Below are 13,091 nucleotides of genomic sequence, written 5' to 3'. Positions count from 1 at the left end.
GGAGAGCACAAGGGTTGAAGATAAGTCTTCTTCCCCCCAGACTATAGGTAAGGGTCAGCTTCCTCAGGGAACTGATCCTACCCCTTGTGAAGGAACTGCCCCAGAGGTAGACAGGCCTAGCCTGGCAGCACCCCTGATGACAGTGGAACCTTCCAAGGTGGTACCCAGTCTGGAGCAGGTAACCTGCCCCACGCTCTACCCTGCCTCAGACAGCCCAGGGATGTAGAGGTCAGGGAGGCCAGTGGACCCCCAATGGGCCCCTGTCCAGAGGAACCCCCCCATCAGCAGATTAGGGGCTCCCAGGCTAGTAGCCCTAGCCAGGTGAAAATTCCTCAACCCACTGAGGGATCCCCATTACCACTGTGTAGGGACCTCCCCCAGCCGGACTCTGTTGGGCAAGGGCAAACATGGGACCAAAAGGCTCCAAACCTGCCCAGCCCCGCCAGTGTTCCACCCAAAGGGATCCAACCCCCAGCTGTAGGCAGCCAAAGGTTCACCCTTAGAGCAAAGTTCAACTCAGTCATGGAAAGGGAGGCATATATGGTGACAAGTGACCTGAGGAAGCTGGGGCCAACTTTATTAGGGCCTCGCTTCTCTACTCAGACACCCCACCAGCCTTCTACTTTGCCAAAACACACCACAGGTAGTAATTCCCCATGGTGGAGATCCTCTAATGCCCTTAGGGTGAGGAATAGCTCAGTGGGCCATAAAACAGGGGGCAACCATGCTAGTGCAGGTGCTTCCTTATATGGCCACTTAGTCAATAAAGGCTCAACTGGCCAAGGTTCGCCTTATCTCCTTTTGTTTGGGAGCAATTATGTAGGAAGGTGGAATCTGACTATATGGTTGACCCCCCTTTTTTTCCTGGTGTTTTGCTGGTTTATGACTTAGTTGGACTGGAATCCTGCTATTCAGGGCCCCAGTCTATCTGCTTTCTCTGTAAAATGGTTTCCATGTACAGTAGGCATATTTCTAATTGGATTCAGGAGTGCCTTATAAGCCCCTAGTATATGATATACTATGTACCTAGGGAATAGGTACCTTAGAGGGCTACCAGGGGCTGAAGCATGTATTATGCCACCCCTGGGAAGCACTCCAAAATGATACCACAGGTCTGCTACTGCAGCCTGGGTAAGGTGGTGCTTGCACCCCTTACAGTGGTATAGGCTACCCATATCCGCATATATATACAGACACATATAAACCTATAAGTCACTCCTATGGCAGGCCTTAACAATCCTGAAGGCAGAGTGCTTGGTTTTGTGTGAGAGGGTTCCCAAGCATGAGCTACGCCCCTCTGCAGCTATCGGAAATCCTTCCTTATGACTGTTCTGTGATACAGCCATACCATATACTCTTAAGTGCATTATAACCTCGCGGTAAATGCTAAATTGGCTGCATCAAAACATGTTGTGTTTGGTGTCAAACGCTTTGGAATACTACCCCCCGCCAGTTCTGGCGGCGAGGGTAGCATTCCACCCTTCTAGAGGGAGAGACATGTTCACACTGGTCAAACCCGGTAGGACTTTCCTGAGCCCTGGCATCACAAAATGGATGCCTCTGCCACAGACACGGGTCTGGCCTCCTGCTGCTGACTGAAACTCTGGCAGGGGAGGCCTGGACAATAGGTTTCCTGTCGAAGGGAGGTGTAAACACCTCCCCAGACAAGCAGATGTGTATTGGGGCTCGGCGGGAGCACTCTCTGGTGCTTTGAAGTCCTGCACTGGGGGCACAGTTGGTGTCCCTGTGCATAGTTTAGTTCAAACCGGTTGCAGGGGTTACCTGCCCTTGCTCTGGCGTGAAACTGGACAAAGGAATTGGGTGTAACCACCCCTCTTTCCAAGCCTACCCATAGGTGGGGCCTTAGAGTTAGTCCATCCCGTAAACTTAGTATAAGGATAGGAATCCAGTCCCTAGGACTTTAGATTACCCTTGACGAAACTCTGCAAAATATATCCTGGACCTTCGACTTTCTATCATGACTAGAAGATGGAAGAAATCTACCTTGGGGTCAAGGAGTGACTCCCCTGCTTGGCAGGCACCAAAGAAGCAACTGACCGGTCTGCATCGCTGAAGCTCCCGCCGGATGCCGAAGTCTTTGCATCACCAGAGGTAGATTTCCAGACTTCCCCGAGGCTACCCCGAGTCCACAGCAAAGCTGAGACCTATGGCTATCGTGGGTAACGTGGAACCATGACCCCTGGACACCATGATCTTTTGCAGCAACTGCATCTTCCTGGGTTTCCTCGAAGTTGTGCTTTGGGCTCTGAGTAGCCCCAGCCTTGAGCAGCTTTTGCACTGAAGATTGCTGGCCTCCACTCCACGAGTGACCTGTGGGCTAGTTTCTAGTGCGACCACTTGAGGCTCCTTCATGATCACTAGCCTGTTGGCTAGCAGGTCCCCACGAAGGCAACTCCTCTTTTGCTTGGGCTTTCCTGGTTGCTCCAGACATGCTCTGACTTACCCTCACTGGGTAAGTCCCTCAGACCTTGCTGGTCTGCACCGCAGTTCTTTCTCTGAATACCTGTGACTTGCCGTTGCCAAAGCTTGTTGGGTCCAATCTGGTCGCCTACACCACAGCACTCAACAGACTTTGTGGGACAGCTCAAATCTGGCTCGTGGACTTTGTGGACGCCTCCTGGACCTCGTGGCTGAAAAGTCAAGACACCCATCAACTCAACTGAAGCACCCGACATCTGTGGGCATTGGTACATTCTGCCCTCGGTCACTGGCTAGTGACCCAGACTCTGTCCCCTCTTCTTTCAGGTTCCATACATCCTAGATCCAGGCTTGGATCTCTTCGGACACTTCTCCTCACGGCAGGCTTCCATTGCAATCGACGACGTGACCCAACACCAAAAGTCACCTATGCACCCGGCTTCCCTGGGTGAGGTAACTCGAGTACTCCGGTGCTCCCGTGGGTGCTAGCCCTAGAACTTCTTAAGTCCAAAAGGGTTTGGTCCTGACTCGATTAGAAGTGTCCCTAATCTGTAAATTTCCAACCGCGACATTGCCCATAGAAGATAACGGGAACCCATAAAGTCCCCGTGGTTTGGTATGACCCTAGGGCCCAAACGTGTATTTGTGCTATTACTGATGATTGCTCACTTTTAACTTAAGTACTTCGACCTCCAGACTCATAAAGAGACTAGAGCGGTGTGTTTGATCTTAAATACATATATTTTAAAAATATACCTGGTGTGGTTGTCCTTTCATTTGATCATTCAAGAAATTATAGACTGGTAAAACAAGCTGCTTTACATTCCTTCAAGACTTAGCCTGAAGGCTGCTCTCCATAGCTACCACTAGGATAGCTTTCAATAAAGGTTGTCTTTAACCTACCACCATAAGCGGTTGTTTGGAATGATACAAGGTGCCCACTAGAACTAGTGGACAGCATATATCAGGCCACCTTCTCACATATGCATTCTCCTATTCCGCCGAGAAAGCTAGATTGGGATAAATTGTCAGCTTGTAGACAAAAGAAAGATGAGTCGTGTGTCTGATCTTTTTACTCGGTTTGAGGGTACGTTTTTGGATTACAGTGGGCAGGATTTATCTTTTGAGGGAGGTGTTTGGTTGTTTGTTAACAGATTTGTTTCTAATCTGCTTCCTGAAATAGTGACGGGATTGCAGGCGTCTGAAAGCACCTGGTCCACCTCATCCCCTTCTGTTATTTTGAATATGGCACAGTAGTATGAGCATACGAATAATGAGGAAAGGAGAGGACAGAGAAAAAGCCTAAGGATTTGAAGACAAAGGTGTTGTTGCAGCAGGCTTTTAGAGGAAATGGCAGAGGATGTGGTAGTCCTGCCCGACAGCTCCCACACACTAGTAGGCAGCTGAATACTCCACCTTTGGGGACAAATCAGTGTGCGTACTGTAAGGAGAGGGGACATTGGCGTAGCGAGTGTTCCGTGCTTTTGCAGAAGGTGGCGGTCCTGAGAGGTGGTCGCGAGTGACCCGGGTTACCCTATTTGGGCCATTTAGTTCACTGTGCTGCTTGAAGCTTTTGTTAGCCTGTGCCATAGAATCCTAAAAATAAGTAAAACTCATTTAGAATTATGTATCTACACATGCGTTCTCATAAGCTGAATTGCTTGCAATTTTAAAACTTAATACGAAAAGAGAAAAGATTAAAACGTGTGTGCCTGCCCATGCCAAAGATCTTTAAATCCCTATTCCTACGCGCAAAATCTCAAAAAAGCACAGGACTGCACATGGCTTACGCTTCCTACATATAGGAACACATCCACAATTGATTATATATTTGTCAGCAACCCGCTAGCCCAACACCTCAGTAACTTTGACATAGATGACCGGGTAAAAAGTGACCAAATACCCCTCCGAGCATCTCTGAGTAAGTGCCTTCTGTGAATACCAAAATGAGTAAGTGCATTCTGTGAATACCAAAATGGTAGTAAGTTTAGGATTTTGTTTTAAGTTTGTTCTGTGAATTGGGCCCTGTGAATTTTGTGGCTTTGTCACTTTGGTTTGAAAATCAGGAGTGGGAAAATCACTGCAGGACATGGACGTTCAGCTACTGCACGGCAAGTGCTCCACATTCTTTATATTTTGAGCACTTGCTTTGCCATTTATAATCTGTGCCTCATTTTAATAAAGTGAGGTCCCATTTGTTATTGTTATAGGCTCTATGGCGCTCAAGAGCCCTTGATCCTGCTGGCTAGTCAGAGCCCTCGGTGCTTCACAGTAGATATGAGCCCACGGCAATCCAGGGTACACATGAGCCCATGGCGCTCCGGGGTAAACAATAGTCCTCAGGGCTGCAGGTTAGAGACTAGCCTTCAATAGTGCAGATTATACAAGAGACCTTGCCATTCTAGAGTAGACAAGAGAGCTCAGCAATGCAGGGTAGGTCAGAGCGCTCTGCACTGCAGGGTAGACAAGAACCCTCAGCCCTGTTGGTTAGGCAAGAGCCCTCTGTGTTTCATGGTAGAAAAGAGGCCTTGGCACAGCAGGGAAGACAAAAACACACAGTGCTACCTCCAAGATCTCAATGTGCTCCAGGATAGACACGAGTCCTCAACACTACAGGGTAGACAAAAGAACTCAATGCTGTCAGGTAGCCCATGGCGTTCCAGGGTACACATGAGCCCACGGTGCTCCAGGCTAAACAATAGCCCTCAGTGCTGCAGGGTAGACAGGAGCCCTCAGTGCTTCAGAATAGACATGAGCCCACAGCATTCCAGGGTACACATGAGCCCACGGTGTTCCCGGTGAAACAGTAACCCTCAGTGCTTCAGGGTAGATTAGAGCCCTCAGTGCTTCAGGGTAGCCTGGAGCACTTGGAATTCTAGGGTAGAAAAGAATCCTCGGCATTCTAGGGTAGACAAATGTCCTTGACGCTGCCAAATAAAAAGCCACAGTCACTGCAAAATAGACAAGGTCCCTCTGAGCTGCAGCGTAGACAAGAGCCCGCTGTACTGCAAAATAGACAAGAGCCCTCCACACTGTAGGGTAGAAAGGAGTCCTCGGAACTGTAGGGTAAAAGGGATTCTTGGCACTGCACAGTAGACAAGAGTTCTTGGCACCTCAGGAAAGACAAGAGCCCTCAGCACTGTAGGGTAGGCAAGAGCCCATGGCACTGCAGGGTAGACAAGAGCTCTCAGCACTGAAGGTGAGACAAGAGTCCCAGGACTGTGGGGTAGAAAAGAGCCTCCTTACTGCTGGTTAGAGCCCTTAACACTGCAGGGGAGACAAGAGCCCTTGTGCTGCAGGGTAGACAAGAACCCTCAGCGCTGCAGATTAGACAAGAGCCCCCGATATTCTAGGTAGGCCTGGGTGGAGTTCACGGAGTTCTGCTCTGCGGGACTCCGAAAAGTCCCCAAAAAACTCCTCCATGAGTGGCAGAGTATGTTAAGTTGTGCTGCTCGCATTGATTTTTAGCACCGAGAGTTTGTCTTGTGCTGTAAAATCACTGAGAATGGAAATACGTGTCGTGCCAGAGGTCGCTGTTCCTTTCTGCATCATCAGTAAATATTCTACTCGAGTGGCAGCTTCTTCAATGTGAGCGGGAGATTTCTCAACGCAAGGGATTGTGACTTTCTGTGACCACCTGTGTTGAGAAATCGTGCCGTGAGGAGGTCTAGCATGCAATTTTTCTCACTCACTCTACCTAACTTAACATTGGCGATCCACGGGAGAGAAAAAACTCAGCTCCACATCATTTTGCAGAGTTTGCGGAACTCCGCGCTCTGTGTTGAGCGGCTAAAACTCAGCAAGCTCCGCAGGAGGAGCAAAGTTATTTGCCCTATCTAATTCAAGGGTAGACAAGCGCCTTCTGTGCAGCAGGGTAGACAAGAGCCTTTGGTGCTACAGGTTAATCAAGAGCCCCCAGTACTCCAGGGTAGGCAAGAGCCCTGAGCATTCTAGAGTAGACAAGAGCCCTTAGCGCTCCAGGGTATACTAGAGCCCTTGAATCTGCAGGTTAGACAACAGCCTACAGCATTTTTGGGTATACAAGAAGCATTGGCATTGCAAGGTAGACAAGAACCCTAGGTGCTGCTGGGTAGACAAGAGCCCTCTGCACTGCAAGGTAGACAAGAACCCTAGGTGATGCAGGGTAGAAAAGAGCCCTCAGTGCTTGTGGATAGAGCCCTTGGCACAGCAGGATAGACAAGAGCCCTAAGCATTCTAAAGTTGACAAGAGCCCTTGGCACTGCAGGGTAGGCAAGAGCCCTCAGCGCTACATGTTAGTCAAGAGCCCTTAGTGCTGCCAGGTTGATAAGAGCCATCGGTGATGCAGGGTAGACAAGAGCCCTCAGAGCTGCAGGGTAGAGAAGATCCCTCAGTGATGCAGGGTACATAAGCCCTCAGCACTGATGGATAGAGAAGGTCCTTGACAGTGCAGGGTGGACAGGAGTCCTCAGCACTGCAGGGTTGACAAGAGCCCTTGATGCTGCTGGGTATATAGGAGCCGTATGTGCTGCTGGGTAGATGAGAGCTCTCATCTACCCAGAGTCCTCAGCCCTGCAGGGTTGACAAGAAACCTTCCCACTGCAGAGTAGAAAAGAGCCCTCCACAATGCAAAGTAGACAGAAGCCCTCATCACATCAGGGTAAGCAAGAGCCTAAGGACCTGCATAGTAGACAGGAGCCCTTAGCAGTACAGGGTAGGCAGGAGCCTTCGGCATTGCAGTATAGTAAGGAGTACTAGTAACTGTAGAGTAGACAAGAGTCCTTGATGCTGCGGTTTAGACAAGAGCCCTCGGCATTCTAAGGTAGACAAGAGCCCTCTTCGCTGCCGGGAAACCAAGAGTCCACAGCACTGCCTGGTAGACTGCAGGGTAGACAAGAGCCCTCAGTGCTGCAGTGTGGACAAGAGCCCTTGGTACTGCAAGGAGACAATAGCCGTCGGTGGTGCATGGTATAGAAGAGCCTTTGGTAATAAAGGATACACAAGAGCCCTTGTCACTGTAGGGTTGGCAATAGCCATCAGCACTGCAGGGTAGAGAAGAGTGTTTGGTTCTGCAGGATGTAAGGAGCCTTCTGCACTGCAGGGTAGAAAACAGCCATTAGCTTTATAGGCTAGGCAGGAGCCCTCAGCACTGCTGGGTAGACAAGAACCCTCGGCACCAAAGGGTAGACAACGGCCCATGGTACTTCAGGGTAGACAAATGCCCTCTGCACTGCAGGGTAGGCAAGATTCCTCAGCACTGCAGAGCAGAAAGGAATCCTTGGAACTGCAGGGTGGAAAGGATTACTTCCACTGCAGAATATGCAAGAGTACTCAGCACCTCAGCATAAACAAGAACCCTTGGCACTGCAAGCTAGACACGAGCCCTCAGCACTTCAGGGTAGACAAACATCCCAGCACTGCAGGGTAGACAGGAGCCCTCAGCATTGCAGGGTAGGCAAAAGCCCTTGGCACTCCAGGGTAGATAAGAGCCATCAGGACTGTAGCGTAGACAGGAGTCCTCGGTGCTACAGTTTAGATAAGAGTCTGAAGCGCTGCCGGATAGACAAGAGTCCTCTGTGTTGCAGGGTAGCTAAGAGTCCTCGGTGTTGCAGGGTAGGTAAGAATCCTTGTTGCTTCAGAGAAGATAAGAATCCTCGGAACTATAGGATAGACAAGAACCCTCGGTGCTACAGGAGAAGACCAGAGTCCTTGGTGTTGTAGGGTAGATGAGAATCATTGGCACTGCAGGGTAAAAAGAGGCCTCAGCACCCCAAAGTAGATAAGAATCATCTTCTGTGCAGAGTAGAGGAAAGCCCTTGGCCCTGCAGGGTAAACTAGAGCCCTCTCCTCTGCAGGGTAGATAACAGTCCTCATAACTCAGCGGAGATAACAGCCCCTGTCACTGCAGAGGAGACAAGAACCCTCAGCACTGCAGGAAAGGGAGGAGTCCTCAGCATTCTAGGGTAGACAAGAACCCACAGAACTTCCTGGTAGACAAGATTCATCGGTGCTGCAGGGTAGTTAAGAGCCCTCAGCACTGCAGCATAGACAGAGACCCCATCTGTAATAAATGGATAGGAGTCCTTAGTACAGCAGGCAGACTGAAGCCTTCAGGATTGCTGGCTGGATAGCAGTCCTCAACGGGCTTGTGGAGAGCATTCAGAAAGCTGAACAAGAGTGCCCAGAAGCCTGAACATAATTCTTCAGCGCTGTAGTCTCAGCAATACAGGAGCTCTGAATCCAATGATGCCATGGAAATATTTCCCCACAAAAACATGAATATACCTTATATATGCAGCGTACTATGTGTCTTAAAAGTCTATCATCTGCTATATGGACCCAGACAAGTCATTTTACTAAGCCATCATCAGTGTAGACATAGTTAAAAGACTCTCCTCTTTTTCCTAGTAGTGCATAGGCGTGTTTTAATATGCGTACAGCACTGTAGCACAGAAGATGAGGCTTCCTACGGTATTTCTGCACTGCTTGCACTATTCATAGAGAACCAGGATGGAAAAAGTAGAACTTATTATGTTTTAAAATAAAATCTGCACTGCTGCCCCCCACTCGGACAATAAAAATATTAAACACTGCTCCCCTTAGCAACATTCATAATACCTATTTTTGTGGTTTATATTATCAATGTGTCAAAGTCCATTGAATTTTTCTATTTCCACCATATAGTGTGACCACAAGATGTACATACAACTAGAATCTGCTTTAGATTTGCTTGCATTGCTTGTCTCCCTAGTGAACTCTGACGTGACCACTGAGGTCTTGAGAAAGATCACCTACAACAGACATCACCCAGATGGAGGTCACCGCTGGAAACGCAAGGCCGACTGGCAACGGCGCAATGAATCCTGTTATCAATATATCGCTAAGAAGATGCCCTGGGGAGATGCTGAGGTATGGGGCAATGTTTCGGTGCATGTCTAGTCTCTGTGGTGCCAGCCTTCTGCAGGGTATCCCCTTCATGGGTCACCCACCCTAATAAGCAGCTCAGTAGTTTGCTTTATGCTCATGGAAATGCCCACATACCAATATTTTAGAATAGGTAAGGGAGAGAGTTTGAAAAATAAATGTGTAGAATGGATTCACGCCATTAGTTAGTAATGCTGTAGAGGCAGTTTTCAGGGGGTAAAAGTTGTGGAAGTGTTTACAAATGCTGTTCGTGTAGGCGATGGAACAGTGTGGAATCTTAATCATGTTTCCCTAATTTAAGGGGAAATAAAGGATGAAGGAAGACAAGTGGAGGATGAAGTGTGAATTAGAGAAAGTGATAACAATATCTTATGATGTACCAAACATGGCATGTAGATTTGGAAACAATATAGGGAGTGAAACCATCCTCGAGTATACCAACTAATCCATTTCTCTCAGAAAGATCTGATGTCAATAGTGGATGTGGAATTTAAAGATGCAGCAACCACTGATAAAGTAAAAAGAACACTTTTATTTGAAGATGAATCACACACCTCAGCATGCTTCCTCCAGCTCTCTCCCTAACCCCCACTTCTTTCAAACCAATACATTCCCTTGGAGCGTGACAGGAAAGGCTCCACAGCACATGGAATGAATGGGAAATAGTGGGTTCTACAATGACAGAAGCAGGGGAGGAACAGGGTACCACATACAACAAGTAGTAGAGTATGAAGATAACCTGTAAAGGTTAAGGAGTGTCCTTTCTTTCAGGTGCACAATCATCCCCTTCCAAAACTTCAACATGAGCAAGAGACACTGCTTCCCAAGGTTCCCAATCCTTGGGAGGCCCCCAGGTGCTGGCAGAATCACCAGGGGTGGTACAATGCTTGACATATTAATGCTTAACTCATATGTAATAGCAACATTTCGCACAGATTGTAATAGTAGTATAGGCAGTTACAAGGTAAAAAAACAATTTAGAACATAATAAAAATATGCTTTAAATCTTTCATTTCTGATTAGGTGTGCGTATCACCATGAACGCACCAAGTAAAAGTAATTATTTATAATGTGGGTGTGGGCATTACCGTTATTGCGCCTGTCACTTCTACTTCGGTGTGCGCATCACGGTTAATGCGTCTGTCACTTCTACTTTGGTGTGCGCATCACCGTTAATGCGCTTGTCACTTCTATTTAGGTGTGCGCATCACCGTTAATGCGCCTGTCAATTCTACTTCTGTGTGCGCATCACCGTTAATGCGCCTGTCACTTCTACTTCTTTGTGCACTTCACAGTTAATGCGCCTGTCACTTCTATTCGGTGTGCGCATCACCGTTAATGCACCTGTCACTTCTATTTAGGTATGTGCATCACTGTTAATGCACCTGTGACTTCTACTTAGGTGTGCGCATCACTGTTAATGTGTCTGTCACTTCTACTTCTGTGTGCGTATCACCGTGAACCCTCCTGTCACTTCTACTTCGGTGTGCGCATCACCGTTAATGCACCTGTCACTTCTACCTCGGTGTGCGCATCACCGTTAATGCGCCTGTCACTTCTATTTAGGTGTGCGCATCACCGTTAATGCAACTGTCACTTCTACTTCGGTGTGCGAATCACTGCGAACGCACCTGTCACTTCTACTTCGGTGTGGGCATCACCGTGAGCCCTCCTGTCACTTCTACTTGGGTGTGCGCATCACCGTTAATGCACCTGTCACTTCTACTTCGGTGTGCGCATCACCGTTAATGTGCCTGTCACTTCGACTTTGGTGTGGGCATCACCGTTAATGCGCCAGTCACTTCTACTTCGGCGTGCGCATCACCCTTAATACGCCCGTCACTTCTACTTCAGTGTGCGCATCACCGTGAACGCGCCTGTCACTTCTACTTCGGTGAAGGTTAAGGAGTGTCCTTTCTTTCAGGTGCACAATCATCCCCTTCCAAAACTTCTACATGAGCAAGAAACACTTCTTCCCAAGGTTCCCAATCCTTGGGAGGCCCCCAGGTGCTAGCAGAATCACCAGGGGTGGTACAATGCTTGACATAATAATGCTTAACTCATATGTAATAGCAACATTTCGCACAGATTGTAATAGTAGTATAGGCAGTTACTAGACAAAAAAACAATTTAGAACATAATAAAAATATGCTTTAAATCTTTCATTTCTGATTAGGTGTGCGTATCACCATGAACGCACCAAGTAAAAGTAATTATTTATAATGTGGGTGTGGGCATTACCGTAATTGCGCCTGTCACTTCTACTTCGGTGTGCGCATCACGGTTAATGCGTCTGTCACTTCTACTTTGGTGTGCGCATCACCGTTAATGCGCTTGTCACTTCTATTTAGGTGTGCGCATCACCGTTAATGCGCCTGTCACTTCTACTTCTGTGTGCGCATCACCGTTAATGCGCTTGTCACTTCTATTTAGGTGTGCGCATCACCGTTAATGCGCCTGTCACTTCTACTTCTGTGTGCGCATCACCGTTAATGCGCCTGTCACTTCTACTTCTTTGTGCACATCACCGTTAATGCGCCTGTCACTTCTACTTCGGTGTGCGCATCACCGTTAATGCGCTTGTCACTTCTATTTAGGTGTGCGCATCACCGTTAATGCGCCTGTCACTTCTACTTCTGTGTGCGCATCACCGTTAATGCGCCTGTCACTTCTACTTCTTTGTGCACATCACAGTTAATGCGCCTGTCACTTCTATTCGGTGTGCGCATCACTGTTAATGCACCTGTCACTTCTATTTAGATATGTGCATCACTGTTAATGCACCTGTGACTTCTACTTAGGTGTGCGCAACACTGTTAATGCGTCTGTCACTTCTACTTCTGTGTGCGTATCACCATGAACCCGCCTGCCACTTCTACTTCGGTGTGGGCATCACCGTGAACCCTCCTGTCACTTCTACTTCGGTGTGCGCATCACCGTTAATGCACCTGTCACTTCTACCTCGGTGTGCGCATCACCGTTAATGCGCCTGTCACTTCCATTTAGGTGTGCGCATCACCGTTAATGCAACTGTCACTTCTACTTGGGTGTGCGCATCACCGTTAATGCACCTGTCACTTCTACTTTGGTGTGCGCATCACCGTTAATGTGCCTGTCACTTCTACTTAGGTGTGCGTATCATCGCTATGCGCCTGTCACTTCTACTTCTGTGGGCGCATCACCGTTAATGCGCTTGTCACTTCTATTTAGGTGTGCGCATCACCGTTAATGCGCCTGTCACTTCTACTTCTGTGTGCGCATCACCGTTAATGCGCCTGTCACTTCTACTTCTTTGTGCACATCACCGTTAATGCGCCTGTCACTTCTACTTCGGTGTGCGCATCACCGTTAATGCGCTTGTCACTTCTATTTAGGTGTGCGCATCACCGTTAATGCGCCTGTCACTTCTACTTCTGTGTGCGCATCACCGTTAATGCGCCTGTCACTTCTACTTCTTTGTGCACATCACAGTTAATGCGCCTGTCACTTCTATTCGGTGTGCGCATCACTGTTAATGCACCTGTCACTTCTATTTAGATATGTGCATCACTGTTAATGCACCTGTGACTTCTACTTAGGTGTGCGCAACACTGTTAATGCGTCTGTCACTTCTACTTCTGTGTGCGTATCACCATGAACCCGCCTGCCACTTCTACTTCGGTGTGGGCATCACCGTGAACCCTCCTGTCACTTCTACTTCGGTGTGCGCATCACCGTTAATGCACCTGTCACTTCTACCTCGGTGTGCG

The 13,091-nt window shown here is 48.3% G+C and overlaps 1 protein-coding gene across 1 annotated transcript in view; it reads left to right on the top strand.

Annotated features, from left to right (window-relative positions):
- The window catches only part of LOC146839323 (lectin-like), a 114,413-nt gene that overhangs the window by 4,126 nt on the left and 97,196 nt on the right, over window positions 1-13,091 (top strand). Inside the window, exon 2 of the mRNA XM_085650775.1 lies at window positions 9,103-9,327. Within this exon, the coding sequence (XP_085506901.1) occupies window positions 9,103-9,327 (225 nt within the window). The remainder of the gene's footprint in view (window positions 1-9,102; window positions 9,328-13,091) is intronic.

This window comes from Triturus cristatus, chromosome 4_1 (assembly GCF_964204655.1).
Source record: "Triturus cristatus chromosome 4_1, aTriCri1.1, whole genome shotgun sequence".
Taxonomy (NCBI): Eukaryota; Metazoa; Chordata; class Amphibia; order Caudata; family Salamandridae; genus Triturus; species Triturus cristatus.
This window is presented reverse-complemented; position numbering and strand designations above follow the sequence as displayed.